Below are 22508 nucleotides of genomic sequence, written 5' to 3'. Positions count from 1 at the left end.
TATTTGTCAGGGACTGGATGGTGGAAAGTGATATTTGGCAGTTCCTTGAGTTCTAGAAGTACCTAAAATGATGGTGAAAAGAATTTATAGACAGACTGCAAAGGTGAAAAATAGCAAAATCTGGAAGACGATATAAGCTTGATGCTGCATTTTGTCCTTGTGTTACAGGGCAATAAGGTGACCTAATTTTGTTACGAATGAAAATGTGTATTCTTTGAATACCCAGTTAGTATAACACCTCTGAAATAGTCATATATACACACTCCCCAAGTAAATAAATCAGACTAGTACCTTCCTTAGTACAAGACATTAAGTTTAATGGAAAACAGAAACAAACTTTCACCCTATTTTGGACATCTGCCTTTTCTCAAGGAGATAGGGCAATTTGGTATATGGAGAAAGGGAAAGGAGGTTGAGTGCAGGGAAGCAAGGAAATGGGGGAAGAGCTACACGTTTCCTTCTAATTACACTGTCATGATTTTGTTCACGTAGACATGCCCTTTGAGGGAATAAATAGAGATAACTAAACCTCATCTCAGGTCTGTTTCACTATCACTAGTCATATACCAAATGACCACCTGGTTTAACTAAAAACTACCAGCCTTCTAATGCTAAAGATGAAGTGTCCTTTTGACTTTTTGAGGGGTTGTTATAAAGTTATATTAGCCTATGACTAATTTAAGTACAAGTAGGAAAGGAGTAAGACACAATTTCCAGGTGTTGCTAAGATGTTATCTTACATAAGTGATTCAAATTAATTTTGAGGCATGTTAAATGTCTTCCCCCTAGCATTTTGGCCTTGGCAAAATTATGTATGCTTGTACAAGCCCTGTTTTCTTATTTACAGCAATACCAGAAGAAATGGATGTGACTGCTTTACATTAATTTCTACTGATCCCATCCAAACAGATAATATCAGAAGAAATGGATGTGACTGCTTTACATTAATTTCTACTGATCCCATCCAAACAGATGAACAACTTGATGTCTTCCTTTAAAAAAAAAAAATGACATGTGGCCTTCATAGCTTTTTTCCTTCCCCTTGATGTAAATCTCAAGTGTTTAAAAGGAGGAATGAGTCTAAATCATAGAAAATCTCTATTTAGATTGGGATAAGCTAATTAGCTATTATTTATTGATCCCTTGCTGTAAGTCAGACACTATATTCGATGCTTTCAATGTATTAAATCTGATCCTTCTCTCAACCCTGCAAAGTGGATACTGTCCTAATTTTTCAGTTAAGGAAACTGAGACTCAAAGAGGTTAAGTAGCTTGCCAAAGTCTCACAGCTGGAAAGTAGATGAGCTAGAATTTGTCCTCAGATCAGCCTTGCTTTTTCCACTCTACCCCACTACTTCCCAATACCCAGAGACAACTGAGTTATGATGGCGTATGGAAAGCTCCCGAAGGCCAGCCCCTCTGGGAGACTCCCTAATGAGTCCACCACTATCCATTGGAAAATACCCCAGTTTCTGAGAAGCAAAAACTCTACCATGTTTAGATTTAAAAAATAATAATAATAAGCTTTGACCAGTTAAGGAAGTCATTTTGAAGTTCATTTTGTCCTAGTTGGTCCTGGCTTGATCTCAGTGATAGTAGATTCCCCTGCATCAACTCTAGCCAGAGCACACTGTTTCTAGGACTTTTCCCCACGCTGAGCCCTGTTGAGGACTGTGGTCACTCTAGCAAGTCACAGCAGTTTAGGGTTGACATAGCAGAGTTCAAATGTCTGACTTTTCTCACTGTTGTGTACTTGTTGGCCAGGATGCCTCATTTGACTTTGTCTCACCCATAGTCATTTTCAGATCCAATGGCCCAGTGGCATTCTGGCAGCTCTTTTCTATTCTTCATTCTTGGTTGGAACCTGAAGGTAGTATGCTCCTCTGGCTTTGGTCTAATATTTGAGGCCACTCTGCCTTCCTAGTATTTGTATAATATGGCCCCTTAAGCCCCTACCAAGATGGCTAGGAAGTGGGAGTGAAAGTTAAGGCTCTTGGGATGGTGGGAGGAAAGACAATTGATTTATTTTTGAGCACTTATCCAAAATAAATAAATAAATAATATATTTATAAACATAAATGTATATGTCTATGTGTGTATGTATGCATTTATGTATGTATTATATATAAAATGATTTATATAATTTTGTGTGTGTGTGTGTCTATGTATGTATGCTTTTTCAAAAAGAACCCTAGGAGAAATCACACCTGGAGCCCACTTCTTCATAGTGATGAAACCTCTGGACCAGATGCTAGGATGGCCGGATTCTGTTCCTAGTGTTTCTAATAGTTGTATTCAAAGACAAGATTAACCCTTCTGAATATATCTTTACCCCTGGAAAATTATAAATGTAAGGTTTTCCTTCTACAATATTAAAGGAATGTTTGTAAATTCTAAAATAAACTTCGTACTATTACCTCACTTTTTTGGATAAAAAAATTCCAGCAGCTTCAGCCATTTGGAACATGGCCATGAACGTAAGCTGACAAATGGGAAGAGCAATTAATCAAGTAAATCAAGTATAAAGAAGCAAAAGGATCCCTGAATAGCTGAGCTGCCACAGAGGCCATGCACTCTTTACCCTCCTCCTTGAATCACACAGCAGAACGATTGAAAATGTTTGCGACACAAGACAACCTAAGATATGACTGCTGACAGCCAGGGGTAAAGACAGAAAAGTGTCCTTGGTTAGTCAACAAGAACTTGGGTGCCTGGAAGACGGGATATTTCAAACAAGTATGAGACTGTCTTTGCCCTCAAGCAATTTATATTCTCTTAGATTTCTCCATATAAAATTGCCATTTGTATGGGTAAAAATTGTCAAATATCATCATTTTTAAATGTTCAGTCTACAATTGGATAAGCAAAACAATCGTATGTTAAAAGCAAAGAGTACAAAACAGCATCAAGTTCTGTATTATATGATGTAAAAGTTAATTTCTAGGGAGAAACACAAGAGATTTATGGTGTCTGAAGTAGCCAAAGATGGCTTTCTAGATCAAGACAGGGTAGATCTGAGCCGTGAAGCCTACATGAAATTTAAGTAAGGGTTAAGAAAAGTGAAACTCCAGATAGAGGAATGACATGGATGAAGGCACAGGAGCAAGAGCAAGCATGTTCTACATAGGGGAAAATTTGCTCACAACAGGAGGTACATGTTAAGAAATACGAAATGAGTTTGGATGGCTAATATGGAATCCACTTGCATACCAGGCAAAATATAAGCTCCAGTTTTGTCCAGTTCACTCTACATTGAGTGTCTGGGACGTAGTAACTCAATATAATTTTATGAAATGAAAGAGTGAAGAGTTTTGATTAATGATACACTTAAGAATTCGCCAGGCCCAGTGGCTCACACCTATCATCTCAGCACTTTGGGAGGCCGAGGCAGGCAGATCACACAAGCTCAGGAGTTTGAGACCACCCTGGCCAACATGGTGAAACCCCACCTCTACTAAAAATACAAAAAATTAGCTGGGCATGGTGGCTCATGCCTGTAATCCCAGCCACTTGGGAGGCTGAGGCAGGAGAATCGCTTGAAGCTGGGAGGCAGAGGTTGCAGTGAGCCTAGATCACACCACTGCACTCCAGCCTGGGTGACAGAGCAAGACTCCATCTCAAAAATGAAGAATTCACCAAAGGTTTGAGGGAAGAGATGGTATGTGATGAAAGTGATGTCTAAAACTGATTAATATGTATGCATGATGGATCTAAGAAAAAAGACTGACATCTAGAAATAAAACTAGGAGATTAGTTTATTAATCTAGAGAGGAGAGATAAAAGTCTAGGGTAGGGTGGAAAAAAGAGACTTACAGTGAAGGCATTTAAAAGAAAATCAGCATGAACCTTGAACACTTTATGCTAAGTGAAAGAAGCAGTCATAAAAGACTACATATTATATGATCATATTTACATGAAAGCTCCAGAATAGGCAAATCTATAAAGACAGAAAGTATATATGTATATATATATATATATTTTTTTTTTGAGTCGGAGTTTTTGTTCTTGTTGCCCAGGCTGGAGTGCAGTGGCACCATCTCAGCTCACTGCAACCTCTGCCTCCTGGGTTCAAGCAATTCTCCTTCCTTAGCTTCCCGAGTAGCTGGGATTACAGGCATACACCACCATGCCCGGATAATTTTTTTGTATTTTTAGTAGAGATGGGGTTTCACCATGTTGGCCAGGCTGGTCGTGAACTCCTGACCTCAGGTGATCTGCCCGCTTCAACCTCCCAAAGTGCTGGGATTACAGGCATGAGCCACTGCATCTGGACAGAAAGTAAATTATTGGTTCCTTGGGCTTGCAGGGGCATGGTAGAGGGAAAACAGAAGTGACTACTAATGGATATAGAGTTTTTTCAGAGGGTTAGTGGAATGCCCTAAAATCGATTGTGGTGATGTTTCACAACTCTGTGAATAAACTAAGAACCATTGAATTGTAGACTTTAGATAGGTGAATCACATGGTATGTGAATTATATCTCAGTATAGCAGTTATTTTAAAAGAGGGGGAATAAATGAAATGTGGTGAATGACGGGATATACGTATTTAATGGAGAAAATGAGTCATTCACTATAAACTCCATAAGTTCCAGTTTGATTCTTACTGAAATAATAAAAATAACCACTAGTACCATTATTAATACTGTTTTAGGAGCCCTGGGTGATGCAACAAGAAATGAAACATAAACAAGAGATATAATACTAGAAAAACCAAAAGAATCACCTAAAAGTAATTAGCATCAATGGAAATTCAGTAATTATTGTCATATAGTAAATGCACACAAATGTCAATATATTCTAATATACCAGCAATCGCTAATAAGAAAAATATACAAAAGTTTAACCTTAAACTAAATAATAAATGTGAGTAGCTTGTACAAGGAAATAAATTTGTATTAAGCAATAATAAGTGAAGATTTAATAAAATGGAGATATGTATCACATTGTTTTCAAGGAAGACTGAATATTATACAGATACCAATCCCCAGAGCTTATTAAGGTCCCTATTTAAGAATAAATATACATTGCTAACAGTGTAAATTTGGTGAAATATTTCAAGAGCCTTCAAAATGTTCACACCCTTTCTCCAAGGAAATCTAAATAGAGAAAAAACTTTATGCACAAGATGCTCAAACTTCTCCTTTAGAGCCTAGATAATAACTCTCATGTCTTCCTCAAGGTCTTCTCTTCCCAGTTTCATCAACCTTTACTCACCTGGTTTCCAGACTGTTCTCTATCCTGGTTGTTTCCCCCTAAATGGACTATAGTTTGTTAGTGCCTCTCTTTAAATGCCTCATTAAGTTTGGTTGTTTAGAGAAGAGTAAAATGAGAAAACCAAACTCAACTGAAGTGCTACCATCACAATTTAGAAATAACCCCATCACGCATTAAAAAGTGTTTACTGGTGGTTGCATATATGATTTGGTAGTGGCTGTTTCTTAGAAAGTATATCTCATGTGTTGGTATTAGGAGCATGCCTTACTGGGGTTTATTGGAGTTAATGGTTCCTCAGAGAACATAAATAAAAGAAGGTCTATCTATGGCTTCCTAAAGGTAATGGAGAGAAAAGTAAGTTGAAGAATGGTGGGAAATGTATGCTTGACTCAAAACAGCCAGGATAATTTCTACCCCCTTTACTAAGAAAATAAATTCTACTCTTACAAAGCCTTCTTCAGTTTAATGCAAAATTATTATACATTGTTTTTTCAAATGCAAAAACACAGCTATATACAAAGTGACAATTTGCTTGCACCAGGAGATACATATTAAGAAATAGAAAATGAGTTTGGAGAGCATATATATATATATATATATATATATATATATATATATATATATATATAAACTTTGTATATAGTTGTGTTTTTGCTTTTCTAATATATATATATATATATATTGCTTTTCTGACTTATTGCCCTCCCTAGAGTTAACCACCATTATATTTATTTATCTCTTTTTCATAGAAAAGTTATTCTTTTATTATTTTAAGGAGGTAATACATTGCCCAATATGCCAAAGCAGTAGGGAATTAGAGGCAGTGAATGGCCAGGTTTTTTTTAAGAGCCTCATGCTGCATCTCTGAGGTCCTATCTGCCCACAGCCCACGGCTGCTTACATAAAGACCGGGTCGGTGGACAGATGACCCAACTCGACACCCATTAACTGAGAAAGGGCTCAATCAGCAGAGGCACTGCCAGGGCCCAGCACGCCAGGTGGCAACCCCTGCTGCCACCACCAGCTTCCGAAGCTAGTGCCTTAGTGGCAGCCAGTGTGTCTAGCACTTGATTTTATTTCTGTGAGCCTAGAGTGGGCAGGACGTGAATAAATCCTGAGTCATAAATTAAGGTGAAAGACTTAGTAGTGTTAATACTCTGGGTGAGAAAAGACAACACTGTCTTGGAGGAGAGTGGGCTTGGAGTCTGGTGGAAGAAAGATGGAAACCCCCAGAAGGGCCTCGGCCTGCAGGCACTGCCTTGAGGCCATCAGAGGGGTTTTCATGGTTCATGATGGGGAGGGGCAAGGCAGGGTAGGCACTGGGGGGCTGCTTCATTTGGCACAGTTGAACTAGAGGTTCATTTTCCACTCATAATTGGTTTCTTAAATCTAAGTCACCACACCTGGGGCCGAAGCAAGTCTTGCCTATGCACCAAGCATGGCCTTGGACCTCGAAGAAATGCATGGCTCAGTTCTCTAGTGTTGAAGGGGAGGGACTTTCAATTGAAGGAGATCTTTCTCCCCGTACCTCCAGCTCCTTTCCCTTGCAAATGACCGGGGTGGGAGGCAAGAGGCAAAGGCACCTCCTGGTGCAACCTCACCACAGTCTTCCAGAGAAATCATCTTTGTGGGACCCAAAGCCTAGCCTTGGCTTGGAGCAGACATTTCCACACATGGGAGGGTACCCTGTCTGGCAATTGAATGGAACCACCATTATATTTATTTCTAAAACATGGATCATTCCATGATGTTTAAAAACCACTTCGGTTTTTATCTCTGGTATTATATATAGCTTCATTTTTTACAAAAGGCATGATTACATTTTTTGTAGTCTTGTTTTTGTATTACCAGTCACTACTACCTACTCACCTGGACATTGTAATTTCTCTTTAGGTATGATTTATACTACATTTCCCTCAGATACTATTTTTTTCTTTTTCTTTTCTTTTTTGAGACGGGAGTTTCACTCTTGTTGCCCAGGCTGGAGTGCAATGGTGTGACCTTGGCTCACTGCAACCTCCGCCTCCCAGGTTCAAGTGATTCTCCTGCCTCAGCCTCCTGAGTAGCTGGAATTACAGGCACCTGCCACCACGCCCGGCTAATTTTTTGTATTTTTAGTAGAGACAGGGTTTTGCTATGTTGGCCAGGCTAGTCTCGAACTTCTAACCTCAGGCAATCTGTCTGCCTCAGCCTCCCAAAGTGCTGGGATTGCAGGCGTGAGCCATAGCACCCAGCCTCCCTCAGATATTATTTTTATGTAAAATTATAAATGTAACTATATTCATTTGAAAGAAACTATTTTCAGCTATTTCTAGCTATTTCCAAATTAAATGTAATCTTCAATTGTTTTCTTATGTCAAAACCAGCATGTATTTGTGTCTGCATTAATTAGAGAGAAGCAAAGGCAGATTTTATCTAGCTGGCGTGTGAAATGCTGAAGTCTTTGAAGCCCATGGGTATTAGTTAAGTGAGAAATGATCAACAGAACATGAGTTCCAAACTCAGGGATGTATGCAAGCCAACAGGTGAGGCCACTGTGGAAGGCAGGCAGATGCAAGACTGTGGGGCCTGATGGGAACAGCTGTCAGGCAGAGAGCAGATATCTCAGTGGAAACAGGCAGCCCCCTCGCGTGGCCAGGATCATCATCACGTTGAATCCAAGCATAGTTGTGCTAGATCATCTGATTTTTCCAAAAATCTGGGTTTTTATGTGAAATTTCCCAATTTTTAAATTACTTCATTTTAAAAATCACGAGTTAAAAGAAAAAAACCTACAGGCTGAAAATGGCCATCAGGCTGCCAAATTGCAAGCTTTTTTTTACTATACTTACCAGCAGCAAAAGAAACCTATTTTTCCCCATTTACTATATGTTCTTGGGGAAGATGGTGAAAAAACTATCCCATTAATTCATCAGAGAAAAGGTATTATTGCATTTACAACATAAACTTAATGCATTCAGATTTACTCTGTATGTTTTCAGTTTACTCTGGGAAACCTACCACACTCCTCTTATACCACACCCTAACTGTGAAGTTGGTCTATCCAAGCAGGGTTCTCCATTTGTTGGGCCTCAATCTTCTACACTATACTACAAAGCAAGAGGAATACAAAAGAAGTTTCAGCATCTTAATTTACAACCTCCAGTGGTTTAAACCAGAAAGTTCTTTTGGAGCAAAACTACTATGTCTTTTCTTCCTCAGAGTTGCTGAGAAATTATAATTAGAGGTTTTCCTGTTGTGTAAAGGAAAGGAATTCCTTTCCTTTCCTGTGTGTACAAGACTTCTGTTCTCAATAAATGTGCTTCCCTGTCCCATTTCTCTTTCTGCAGGTAATAGAGGGAAAGCTGGCTCCATTCTTGGGCAAGGTCATTAAATTTGCCACCTCACACGTGTACAGCTGCAGTCTTTGTAGCCAGAAGGGGTTCATCTGTGAAATCTGTAACAATGGAGAGATCCTCTACCCTTTTGAGGATATTTCAACAAGCAGGTACAGAATATCTTATTTCATAAAAGAACACCCAAATGTGTAATATGCCATTTTCTTTGGCCAAATCAGGCCAACTTTTAGTCAAGTAGTGTATCTCTGTCTCTTACCCTGGATCAGGTTTTCCTTGTCCTTGGAGAACATGTTTCCCCCTTTGGTTTCCTGTATTTATTTCCACCCCTTACCTCGCTACCTTTATCCAGAATGAGATAACAGAGCTGCAAAGAAACATTGCCTAACTCTGTCTTATTAGGTAACAGAGAGTGTTCAGGTTCAATTTTAGAATGAAGACTGGGGAGGAAGCATCTTAATAATTTTTTCAGAGCCAAATGATAGGCAATGGGAAACTGCAGTCTCAGAGGAAGGCCCAAACTGGACCGACCGCCAGGGGTAAAACTAGAGGACACTGGTGAGCAGCTGCTGCCTGGCCATGTGCTTTTCTCCGCAGATGCATGCACTGCAGTGGAGCGATGAAAGTTTTAGGATCCAAAGGAGAGAAAAATGGGAGTTTATGTGGGATGATTTTTCTAACCAAAGTAATATTTGGGCATCATCACATCCATGGATTGATGGATGATTCACAAAATGATACATATTACTTTTCCTTTCATCCCAAAAGCGTAATAGAAATCTACACGGTATGTGTGTGCACTGGCCTCTTTGGGCATGAATGTCATGGCTCATTTCCCACCCTGCAGGGCTCACTTATACTGTGGTTCAGAACAGAAGGTAAGGCATACAGCCAGGGAGAGTTGAAGCACGTAGGGTAGAGCTAAGATATTGAGAGTTGACTCAGCCCTTTTAGCCTCTCCTAAAACCTAAAGACTATTTGTAAACATGCGGGAATTTGGGTTGGCCCACACACAGAAAAACAGACACATAAACACATAGACATGCAGATACACACACACACACACACAGAGGCAGAGGCAGAGTTCAGCCTCCAGTTTCCTGAGCAGGTACTTAGCTTATAGAGCTTATATAGCCCAGAGATTAGCTACCTCTTAAAGGGAGGAAACTCCTCACAGCCTTTTTATGGCCAAGTGAGAGGCAGTGGGAAATTGCAGTCTCAGAGGAAGGCCCAAACTGGACGAACCACTGGGAGTAAAATTAGAAGACACTGCTGAACAGTAACTTAGCCCATAGCCTAGAGATTAGTTACCTCTAAAAAATGTACACCAGGCCGGGTGCGGTGGCTCACGCCTGTAATCCCAGCACTTTGGGAGTCCGAGGCAGGTGGATCACTGAGGTCAGGGGTTCAAGACCAGCCTGGCCAACATGGTGAAACCCCGTCTCTACTAAAGATACAAAAATTAGCCGGGCATGGTAGCAGGCACCTGTAACCCCAGCTACTCAGGAGGTTGAGGCAGGAGAATCACTTGAACCCAGGCGGTGGAGGCTATAGTAAGCTGAGATTACGCCACTGCACTCCAGCCTGGGCAACACAGCAAGACTCTGTCTAAAAAAAAAAACAAAATGCACACCACATAAAACTTGTACACAAATGTTCATAGCAGCAGCATTGGTAATAGCTAAAAAGTAGAAACAACTTAATTGTCTATCAACTGATGAATGGATAAACAAAATGTAATATATCCAGATAAATGGAAAATTATTCAGCTATAAAAAGAAAAAAAGTAGCCAGGCGTGGTGGCTTACGCCTGTAATCCCAGCACTTTGGGAGGCCAAGGCAGGCAGGTCACCTGAGGTTGGGAGTTCGAGACCACCCTGACCAACATGGAGAAACCCCGTCTCTACTAAAAATACAAAATTAGCCGGGTATAGTGGTACATGCCTGTAATCCCAGCTGCTCGGGAGGCTGAGACAGGAGAATTGCTTGAACCAGGGAGGCGGAGGTTGCGGTGAGCCAGAGATTGCGCCATTGCACTCCAGCCTGGGCAACAAAAGTGAAACTCCATCTCAAAAAAAAAAAAAAAAAGAAAAAGAAAAAACGTACTGATACATGCTGCAACATGTATTAACATTGAAAACATGCTAACGGAAAGAAGCCAGACACAAACCACATATTACATGATTCTATTTATATAAAATGTCCAAAATAGGCAAATCCATAAAGAGAATAGATTAGCGGTTGTCTAGGGCTTGGGGGAAGGAGGAAAAGGAGTTACTACTCATGGGTATAGGTTTCTTTTTGGGGTGATGAAAATGTTCTGTAATTAGATTGTGGTAATGGTTGCATGGTCTTATGACTACACTAAAAATTAGTGAATTGTATATACTTTAAAGGGGTGAGTTTTATGGTACGTGAATTATATTGCAATAAAATAGTTTAATGGCTGGGCACGGTGGCTCACATCTATAATCCCAGTGCTTTGGGAGGCGCAGGTGGGTGGATCACTTGAGGACAAGAGTTTGAGACCAGCTTGACCAACATGGCAAAACCTCGTCTCTACTAAATATATAAAAATTAGCTGGACGTGGTGGCAGATTCCTGTAATCCCAGCTACTCAGGAGGCTGAGGCACAGGAATCGCTTGAACCCGGAAGCCGAGGTCGCAGTGAGCAGAGATCATGCCACTCACTACACTCCAGGCTGGGCAACAGCAAAACTGTCTCAAAAAAAAAAAATCATGTTTAGTAAAGAATTTCTAAATGCTTCTAACTGAATAAATCATATGCTGGGCCACAAAACAAGTCTCAATTAATTTTGAGACTATACCAAGCGTGTTCTCTGGCACATGGAATTAAAGATTCACAGTAGAAAAAAATATGATTAGTTAGGTGTGGTGGCATGCACCTGTAATCCCAGCTACTTGGAAGGCTGAAGCAGGAGAATCACTTAAACCCAGGAGGCAGAGATTGCAGTGAGCCAAGATCACACCACTGCACTCCAGCCTGGGCAACAGAGTGAGACTTCATCTCAAAAAAAAAAAAAAATATATATATATATATACACACACACACACACACACACACACACACACACACACACACATCTATATGAAACCCCAAAATATTTGGAAATTAGACAATATATTTCTAAGCAACTCATGGGTCAAAGAAGGACGCACAAGGGCAATTTTAAAATATTTTGAAATGAATGAAAATGAAATATAAAATATATAAAAAAACAGCTAAAGTAGCACTTAGAATGAAATTTATGACTATAAATACCTGTATCAGAAAAGAAGAAAGCTCTCAAATCAATATCCTAAAATTTCACCTTAAGAAACTAGATTAAAAAAAGAGCAAACTAAATCCAAAGCAAGCAGAAGGAAGGAAAGAATAAAGATTAGAGCCGATATCAATGAAATAGTAAACAGAAAAATCACAAGTTGAGTCTTTGAGAGATCAACAAAGTTAACAACCTTTTAGCTACCCTGATCAAGAAATTAAAAGAGAAGATACAAATTGCCAAAATCAGGAATGAAAAGAGGTACAGAAATTAAAAGAATTATAAAAGAGTATTATAAACAACGTTATACCAACAAATTAGACAAATTTAGATGAAATGGACAAATGACTAGAAAGACAAATTACCAAAACTGACTCAACAAGAAGTAGAAATATGAATAGACCTAAAACAAGTAAAGAAATTGAATTAGTAATTTTGAAATCTTCCCACAGAGAGGCCAGATGGCTTCACCAGTGAATGCTATGGAATATTGAAAGGATTAATACCAAACTTTCACTCACTACCTTTATCTCCAGAATGAGATATCCAGAGTGAGATATTCATAATGAGATACTAGAGTTGCAAAAAAAAAAAATTGCCAAACTCCACTGTATCAGATAACAAAGAGTGTCCAGATTCATTTTTAGAATGAAGATTGTAGAGAAAGAATCTGCAAGGATAAGGGTGGGTCAGTTCTCCAAAAAGATGTAACAATCCTTAATGTATGAATAGAGTCAAAATATGTAAGACAAAAACTGATGGAACTGAAAGAAGAGAGAGATAAGTTTACTGTTACAGTTAGAGCCTTCAACACTTCTCTGTCCATAACTGACAGGTCCAACAGACAGAAAATCCCTAAGCATATAGTTAAACTCAACAGCACTGTCAATTAACTGGATCTAATTGACATCTCTAGAATACTTCATTAAACAACAACAAAATATACATTCTTCTCAAGGTCGCATGGAACAGTTACCAAAAGAGACCACATTCTGGGCCATTAAAAAAAATCTGAACAAATTTAAAAGAGTAGAAATCATGCAAAGTATGATTCTCAAACCATAATGAAATTAAACTAGAAATCAATAACAAAGATACCTGGAAAATCCCAAAATATTTGGACATTAAACAAAATACCTTGAAATAACACAAGTTGATAACTTATATCCACACAAAAGCATGCATATGGATGTTTATGGCAGCTTTATTCATAATCACTAAAAACTGGAAGCAGCCAAGATGTCCTTCAGTACCTGAAGGCATAAACTGTGGCATATCCATACAACGGAATATTATTCAGCCACAAAAGAAGTGAGCTGTCAGGCCACAAAGAGACATGGAGGAAACCTAAACGTGTATCACAAGTGAGCAAAGCCATTCTGAGAAGGCTACGTACTATACGATTCCAACTATATGACATTTCGGAAAAGGCAAAACTATACAGACAGTAAAAAGATGAGTTACAGGGATTTGGTGGCTGGGAAGGGATGCCTAGGTGAAGCACAGGAGATTTGTAGGACAGTGAAACTATTCTGTATGATGTTTCAGTGGTGTATACATGACATTATACATTTGTCAGAATCTATGGTTTCATACATCACAGAGTGAGCCTTAACTCAAATGGCGGACTTTAGTTAATAATGATATATCAATATTGGTTCACTAATTTTGTAACAAATGTATCACAGGATTGCAAAATATTGTTAATAAAGAAAACACAACAGGTGGTGGTGGGGTGGAATATGGGAACTCTCTGCCCAATTTTTCTCTTAATCTAAAACTATTCTAAAAAATAGTCTATTATTAATAAAAATTTAAAAATTGTTCAACTGAACAGTTGACTCTAAGATCAAAGATGAACAATTTTTATAAACCTTACTGGAACAATTTTAGATTAACAGAGAAATCACAGAAATAGTACAGAGTTCCCATATACCACACACTCAGTTTCCCCTATTAATATTTTACGTTAGTGTAGTACATTTGTTACAATTAATGAACCAATATTGATATATTATTAGTAACTAAAGTCCACAGTTTTTTCAGATTTCCTTAGTTTTCACCTAATATCCTTCTTCTGTTCCCGGATACCATATTATATTTAGTTGTCACACCTCCCTAGGCTCCTCTTGGGTGTGACAGTTTCTCAGACCTTGTTTTTGATGACCTTGACAGTTTTGAGGAGTACTGGTCAGTATTTTATAGAATATCTCTGTTGGATAGGCCTGATGTTTTTCTTATGTGTAGAGTCGGTTTTATGGGTTTGGGGAGGAAGGCCATAGAGGTAGTGCCATTTTCATCACATCATATCAAGGGAACATACGATCAACATGACATCACTGTAGTGTTTGTGTCAGGTTGCTCCACCATGAAATTCCTCTTCCTCCCCCTCTTTCCATGCTGTTCCCTTTGGAAGGAAGTCACTAAGTGTAGCCCACACTTAAGGAGTGGGGAGCTATGTTCCACCCTCTTGGGAGCCAAGTATGGATACAGTTATTTAGAATCCTTCCACATGGGAGATCTGTCTCTTCCTCACTTATTTTTTTTAGTTGTTTATTTATATCAGTATGGACTTGTGCCTAGTTCATTTGTACTTTGGGTTACAGCCCAGTACTGTATTTTATTGTTCAGATTGTCCCAGCTTTGGCCATTCAAGCTCTCAGTAGGCTCCTTTGTTCCCTTGACATACCCCACGCATTATGGGATTTTTGCTGGGGGGAGTTGTTTTTGGTTTGGTTTGGTTTGGTTTTCAGCATTTCCTTACTTTCCGGCACTACCAGATGCACCAGGATCGTCTTACTTATTTCCTGCCCTAATCCTAGGAACAGACATGTGTCCAGGGAGCCTTGGTTTCTTTTGTTAAAGAATAACATTAGAAACTGAGATCTAGGCACTGGGTTTTGCATATATTTTTAAAGCCCTCCGTTCCTGGACTTGTGCCTTGACTGGGGCAGAGTGCTGCCCTCTGATTGTATATCAGAATCTTTTGTGAGACTTGGCTTTTAAAACTCCAGAATCTGTATCTTCAAGGACTCCATATGATTATGAATCACCCCAGAAAAAAGAATCACTCCTCTAAGGTAGCTGTGGTTATAGTTAAGATGCTGGATTCTCACCAAAATAACCACATTAGCATATCTCTAAGTTCATAGGGGTCTTTACTCAGTAGTAAAAACTGTGGAGAATCCTTCTTCTTCCTTGATCAGATGCAGTTCTCTAAGCTTGTACAAATGTCTGAGTCAGAAGGAATATTGACCAGCTTTCCTGGAATACCAGGTTAACACTTTTCAGAAACCTGTTGAGCTTTCTCTTGGTGTTCAGTTTCCAGTTAAACACCAAGAGTGGTTTATACAACCCTGTGAAAAGGCAAAAAGAAACACTAATAAAAAATTTATTAAAGGAAAATTTTAGTCAGAAATACAGAGTTGCTGATTCAAAACATGTCTATAAAAATGTTTTAAATAAATAAATGTGATAAATAAAAATAAATTTGAATAGTAAAGTAAAGTTTAAAATCTCAGTGTAACTGAAATCTTTATGGATTAAGTAATACAATGTCTGGGATTTGCTTCAGGATAATCTGATGATGGGGTAGGGGGATGATACAGATGAAAGAAATTTCCATGTATTAATAATTGTGGCAGCTAGGTGATAGGTACACAGGGATTTGTTATGTATTCTCTCTACTTTTGCATATATTTGAAATAAAACCTGTATGTAAAAATTTTAGAAATAAGGTATTTAGTGAATTTGTTACCACATACCCTTGACCATTCTGCTAAATTTGGCATTTTTATGTCCTCAGAAATATACCTAATATCCTTTCAGGTCCAAGTATCACTTGAATAGCATAATTACAGTTCAGTTAAAAAAAAAAATTCAGGGCTGGGAGTGGTGGCTCATGCCTGTAATCCCAGCACTTCGGGAGGCCTAGGCAGGATCACTTGGATCACTTGAGGTCAGAAGTTCGAGACCAACCTGGCCAACATGGTGAAACCCCGTCTCTAATAAAAATACAAAAATTAGCTGGGCATGGTGGCACACACCTGTAATCCCAGCTACTCAGAAGGCTGAGCCATGAGAATCGCTCAAACTCAGCAGGCGGAGGCTGCAGTGAACCAAGATTGTGCCACTACACTCCAGCCTGGGCAACAGAGTAAGACTTTGTCAAAAAAAATAATAATAATAATAACAAGCATGAGAACAATTTGTACTTGTTTGTTTGTTTGTTTGGCGACTTGCTGGGTCGCCAAGGCTGGAGTGCAGTGGCATGATCTCGGCTCACTGCAACCTCCACCTCCTGGGTTCAAGTGATTCTCCTGCCTCAGCCTCCTGAGTAGCTGGGATTACAGGCACCCGCCACCACACCTGGCTAATTTTTGTATTTTTAGTAGAGACAGAGTTTCACCATGTTGGCCAGGCTGGTCTGGAACTCCTAACCTCAGGTGATCCACCCACCTCAGCCTCCCAAAGTGCTGGGATTATAGGTGTGAGCCACCACACCGGGCCCTGTACTTTTAATAAATGATTTTTTTTTTTTTTTGAGACGAAGTTTCACTCTTGTTGCCCAGGCTGGAGTGCAATGGCGTGATCTCAGGTCACTGCAACCTCTGCCTCCCAGGTTCAAGCGATTCTCCTGCCTCAGCCTCCCAAGTAGCTGGGATTACAAGCATGTGCCACCACACTCGGCTAATTTTGTATTTTTAGTAGAGACGGGGTTTTACCATGTTGGTCAGGCTGGTCTTGAACTCCTGGTGATCCACCCGCCTTGGCCTCCCAAAGTAAACATGATCCTGACCCTAATAAACATGATCCTGACCCTAATACAAACATGATCCTGACCCTAATAAATAATCTATTGAGCATACCATGTGTGTGCATTGGGCTAGGTTCTGGAGACAACAGTGAACACAGCATGCTACTTGCTCACAAATAGTTGAGTTTATTAGGGACAGACAGGCCAGTAGGCAGTTCTATGAAAGTGTGGGAGGAGCACAGTAGCGGGGTGGACCTGGAGCTCCCAGAAGGGCTCCATCATCCACAGAAGTGATGTGCATGTTGAGTGAGAAAGAAGTTCCACAGTTTCTAAAAGTATTAGGGAGCTCTGTGTTTTTTAGGTTTGGGTTTTTTTTTTCTTTTTTTTCTTTTTAAATTTTAGATTCGGAGACCCATATGCAGATTTATTACAAGGATATGTGGCCTGATGCTGAGGTTTGGGTTTTCATTGATCCCATCACCTATATAGTGAACAGGGTACCCAAAGGAAGTTTTTCAGCCTTTCCCTGCCTCCCTCCCCTCTTTTGAGTACCCAGTGTCTGTTGTTCCCTCTGTATGAGGGAACTCTATGTTGAACTTGAGTCACTGATTTATGTTCTTCAGTACTAGAATATACTCAGTTTTAACGTTTTCATTTGATTATGACTATATAGCAAACATTCATCAACTCCTTCAGGCTTTCTTTTCCTCATTAAATTAATCATTATGCAGGAGGAAGTTTCATGACTATGTAATTTGAAAATATACACCTAGTATTAATTTTTAGGATCCCACCTCTGACAGATATAGAGAAGGTGCTAGGATTGAAAGGGAATGGCACTAACATTTATTAGTACTAGTGCCAGCAACTTACATATCTTATCTAATTTTTCTGCCAGTCCTCTGAGGAAATAGTGTAACTTCCATTTTAATAATGAAGAAACCTAGGTTCAGAGAAGGCAATTAACTTGGCCCTAGAGATAAGGCCAAAACCTGAATCCAAATACATCTGACTCCAAAATCCATGTTTTTTACATTATATCTTACTGCTACTTCTGTACCTGTAGTCTTCAAAACATTTTGCCATATACCCCCTAAAATCAATTTGAAAAAATTATGTACCTCTGTCATTAAGTCTTCTCCAAAACTGCTATTTTGAAATGTCATTTTATTTGCTGCCTTGGGAGTCTTTACACTCGGAGCAGTAAGCCATGATTAGATTGGTTTGGGGGAAAGATATGCCTTTCTTCTGTAAAATGGCCAAAGTACTGTTGTGGAGACAACAACAGAGCTTCCACCTCCTATGCATCCCTTGGCGGGTCAGGTTCAGCAAGGGGTACCTGTGAAACTGAGGATGTGCCTAAATCAGACTTCCATAGGCAAACCCCTGTTTGTTGCACCAAAGCAACCTCCCCTCCATTCAGAAGATAATGCTGACAGTTTTACCCTGAGATATTCTTTCTTCTCAAACACCTTTTTTTTTTTTTTTTTTTTTTTTTTTTTTGAGATGGAGTTTCACTCTTGTTGGCCAGGCTGGGGTGCAATGGCGCGACCTCAGCTCACTGCAACCTCTGCCTCCTGGGTTCAAGCGATTCTCCTGTCTCAGCCTCCGGTGTATCTGGGATTACAGGCACCCACCACCATGCCCCACTAGTTTTTTTGTGTTTTTAGTAGAGACTGGGTTTCATCATGTTGGCCAGGCTGGTGTCAAACTCCTAACCTCAGGTGATCCTCCCCCGCCTCGGCCTCCCAGAGTGCTGGGATTACAGGCGTGAGCCACTGCACCCAGCCTCAAACACAAATTAAATACATACCTCTCTTTAACCTAAATAGAAAAACCGTAAAGCCCAGATTGCAAGATTTTTAAATACAATAAGAATATCCTGAATTATAAAACTGCTTTTCTAAAGCCTAATCCAGGATTTATCCTCCTAGAGGACTACAAGGAAAGCACAGCCTTGGGAGAGATAAACATTTTGACAAAACAATGATAAAATTCCACATCCTAAAAAAATAGAAATGACGAAACATGCCCTCCTTGATTGAGAATAAGAAGGAAGGGCTCTAACCTTTTCTTTTTTTTTTTTTTTTTTTTTTTTTGAGACGGAGTCTCTCTCCGTCACCAGGCTGGAGTGCAGTGGCGCGATGTCGGCTCACTGCAACCTCCGCTTCCCAGGTTCAAACAATTATCCTGCCTCAGCCTCCCGAGTAGCTGGGATTACAGGTGCGTGCCACGACGCCCAGCTAATTTTTGTATTTTTAGTAGAGATGGGGTTTCATCGTGTTGGTCAGGCTGGTCTCAATCTTGTGACCTCGTGGTCCACCCGCCTCGGCCTCCCAAAGTGCTGGGATTACAGGCGTGAGCCACCGCGCCTGGCCAGGAAGGGCTCTAACTTTTAAGAATTACAAATCAGAAGATTAGGCTGACACTGCTCTACGATTTAAGGGAAAACAATGAATATAAAAGCAAAAAAGTCACATAAATCCACAAAATGACCCAGGACTTAGATTTTTTTTTTAATCCTTAAATTGCCTCCTATGCAGCTTTCTTTCTGACATCTTTACACATCCCTAATCTTCTCTCGTTATTAAGATCCCTTTCCTAATGCTGCTAAGGAGACAATCCTGCTTTCTACATTTCTGCAGAGATGCTATTTCTGAATCTTGAAATGCTTCGAGATTACAAGTACATAAACACTTCATCTTAAAAACCCTCAGCGTGCATTTTTAACATGGGACTTAGAAAATAAACCAACTGTGATAAATCAGTTCCATCATTTCTGTCCTGTCCATTTGGCTTTCGTGAGTTTTTCATGTGACATGTAAGTCATCCTCCTAGGTTTTTCACTATGAAGAACATTGTACTTAAAGACTTTGTGACCTTTATGCCACTTGGCACTGTATTTAAATGTGAGTATTCTATGAGAAGATTCTACTGAAAACTGGTGTTGGTATCCTCCATCTGGTAGGCATTTGCTATGGTTTGAATATGGTGTGTCCCCAGAAACTCTTGCTGAAGCTTGGTCCCCAGCGTAGAGGTGTAGGGAGGTGGTGCCTTTAAGAGGTGATGAGGTTGTTAAAATGGATTAATCTCCTTCTGACAGGAATGGATGAGTTCTGGAGGGATTGGGTTAGTTTGGTGATAGGGGGTTGCTAGAAAGCGAGTTGCCTCCTGTGTTTGGTCCTTTTCCACATGCTTGCTTCCCCTTCCACTTCCCTGCCATTTGTGACGCAGCTCGAGGCATCACCAAAAGCTGAGCAGATGCCAGTGCCATGTTTCCTAGACCTCCCAGCCTCCAGAATCAGGGCCAAATAAACTTTAAAAAAAATGTTTCCCTGTCTCAGGTATTCTGTTTTACCAACACGAAATGGACTAAGCGTTACATAAATACTTACTGTTTGGTTTAAGCTTGCCTAAGTATATATGCATTCATAAGAACACTGACAACATTTTTAAAATAAACTAATTAGTTAAGGGAATATAAAATACCTCCAAAGATAGAGGAGCATAACACAAGTCTGAGGTAACACTAAAGCTTTCTATATAAGGTTGAAGCAATTGACATACCATTTAAGGTGTTTCACTGATGACAGCATAAGCCTGCCCTGGTCAGCAACATTCACTAACACCAGGGAAGGCATCAGAGGAGGTGTTCTTCCTTTGTTAGTAGGGCATCGGCAGCTCTGTGGTTACTCTTCTAAAAAGGGTTGTTTTTTAAAGCACTGGAATTCAGAGGTGTAGGCTGGACATTGCTTGCCAGTTTTTCTTTGTGCACAAGTAGTTGACCACTCCATCCCCTCTTCTAAGAAATAATGGTGGCACACAGGGCATTGAACTTATTAACACCAAAATCTTACCCGCTTACCACTTGAGTTAGCATACTCTGCTACTACATCTAGTCTGTACACTTTTTTTTTTTTGAGACAGTCTCGCTCTGTGGCCCAGGCTGGAGTGCAGTGGCAGGATCTCAGCTCACTGCAACCTCCACCTCCCGGGTTCAAGCGATTCTCCAGCTTTAGCCCCCTGAGTAGCTGGGATTACAAGTGTGCACCACCATGCCCGGCTAGTTTTTGTATTTTTAGTGCAGATGGGGTTTCGCCATGTTGGCCAGGCTGGTCTCGAACTCCTGGCCTCCAGTGATCCGCCCGCCTCGGCCTCCCAAAGTGACAAGATTACAGGCATGAGCCACCACGCCCAGCCAGTCTGCACACATTTAAAGAATATTTTCTACATCAGTCTTGAGAACAAACATCAGCCTCATGGAAAAGTGCATAGCAGATGAGCTTCTAACAGGGTTTATCCACTTTTTCATTTTTAAAATCTATTTTGTCAGGTAATCTTACCAAAAAAGGCAGCCTCCCATGAAACTTAGTCCAAGCCCCATTGCTTTCATCCATCTGGCCAGACTTCAGAAATGTCCAGCTTGTCCTGAAGAACATGGAGACTCCTCCCAACACGCTCAACGTTTTGAATTGGTCTTTGTCATTTTGCGTTTCACTGTAATCCATACCACCCTGCTCCTGAGGACCTAAACTTGTTGGGGCATGGACTTTGTTCTTTGCCTTGGCACTTTCTTCCCTTCTTTAAGCCTCATGTACACATGAAGCTTCAAATGCCTAATTGTACTCAAACCATATAAAGGCTTGTTTAAAAAGAAGGAACCTGCTTTATTATAAAATGTGGAACTACTTCTTCCCATAGATGATGCTGAGATGCCTAATTGTTCTCAGCACAGCTTGAACAATCAGTCCATCAAGAGCTGTGTTTTCTGTTGCCCTGTTGCCCTTAGATTTGCCCCTGGGCACAGTGCATGGAGAAGGCTCCATGGAGGCTGAATGTGGAGATGATTTTGCCTAAAGTTGTCACTTACCTACCTGCCAAAAAAACCATCAAGCCCCAGATGTGTCAGTAACCTTACAAAGACTCTTTCATTTTTCTGAGGAACCAGTTGTAGTTTGTCACTTTTTGAAAGAGACTTTCATGTTAAGTGTTTAGGCAAAATTTTTTGGTGGGGAAGGGGTGGGGATGGAGGCAGGTGGAACAAAACTCCAGAGGAGAAGGGGAGAGAAGCACTGCCCAGAAGCTGGGCTTTCCCCGTGGCTTCCTATTTGCTCGGCCTTCGTTTTTGTGAGTCCTTGCACAAACAGACTAAATACCTGGATTATGCCCTCATCTGGACTCAAATACACATACATTACATACCCTTTTCTCCCTAATCAGCCTGACACATTCCTTTGTTGGTAAATGGTTCCAAAACAAACACTGTCAGGGCACCTAATTAGCAGGTTTGTGGGCTGCGCTTGGCAGTCTTGTTACATCCTGTTCAACAATAGAGAACAACAGCCTTGGCTAGGCCAGTCTTCAGGGAGGGAGCAGCTTCCCCCAATGTATATGCCATTTTTTAATGATATTTCCTTTCTGTGGCTTTTCTTGGGAAGCAGCCACTCAGTGAGTATTGCAGTGAGGTGTGGGATCCTAGAAGCAGCTAAAGGAAACTTGTGCTCCTCTGTAGAGTACCTTTTCAGAGGAGCTGTTTGTTTCTAATCGTTCTTTTCTTTCTCTGGTATTGAAGAGGAACATTTTGAGGAACTTTCTCAGTGGTTCTCTAATACCAATGGTGGAGGACCAGACTCTCGCTTGTGTTTTAGAATTATAAACTAATAGAGATAGAAGGGACTGTGGGGACCCTTTAGACATTTTGGGGGTGGGAAACTTGAAGCCCAGACAGCTCACATGTCGTGTGCATGGCAGAGGCAGGGTGATGACTCCCCAGATGGAATTTGACCCTTCTTCAGCTCTGACTGCCCACTCTTAAATGTGTTTATTGTGTCAATGACAGTTTTCTTTAATGAAAACTCTTCAGCACAATGCTAGTTTTTCTGGATTTTAAACTTTAGTCAAAGAGTAACTTGGTAAAT

The 22508-nt window shown here is 40.2% G+C and overlaps 1 protein-coding gene across 4 annotated transcripts in view; it reads left to right on the top strand.

Annotated features, from left to right (window-relative positions):
• The window catches only part of PLEKHM3 (pleckstrin homology domain containing M3), a 218883-nt gene that overhangs the window by 170528 nt on the left and 25847 nt on the right, over positions 1 to 22508 (top strand). For 3 of the 4 annotated variants that reach the window (XR_010149857.1, XM_001140597.7, XM_016950390.4), the window contains exon 7: positions 8545 to 8702. The exons of the other annotated variant lie outside the window; for it this stretch is intronic. Coding sequence is in view for 2 of the 3 variants with exons in the window: in XM_001140597.7 (XP_001140597.2) it covers positions 8545 to 8702 (158 nt within the window). In the remaining variant the exon portion in view is untranslated. The remainder of the gene's footprint in view (positions 1 to 8544; positions 8703 to 22508) is intronic. 4 annotated transcript variants of the gene reach the window in all.

This window comes from Pan troglodytes, chromosome 13 (assembly GCF_028858775.2).
Source record: "Pan troglodytes isolate AG18354 chromosome 13, NHGRI_mPanTro3-v2.0_pri, whole genome shotgun sequence".
Lineage (NCBI taxonomy): Eukaryota > Metazoa > Chordata > Mammalia > Primates > Hominidae > Pan > Pan troglodytes.
Note: the sequence above shows the minus strand (reverse complement) of the source record. Positions and strands in the feature narration are given on the sequence as shown.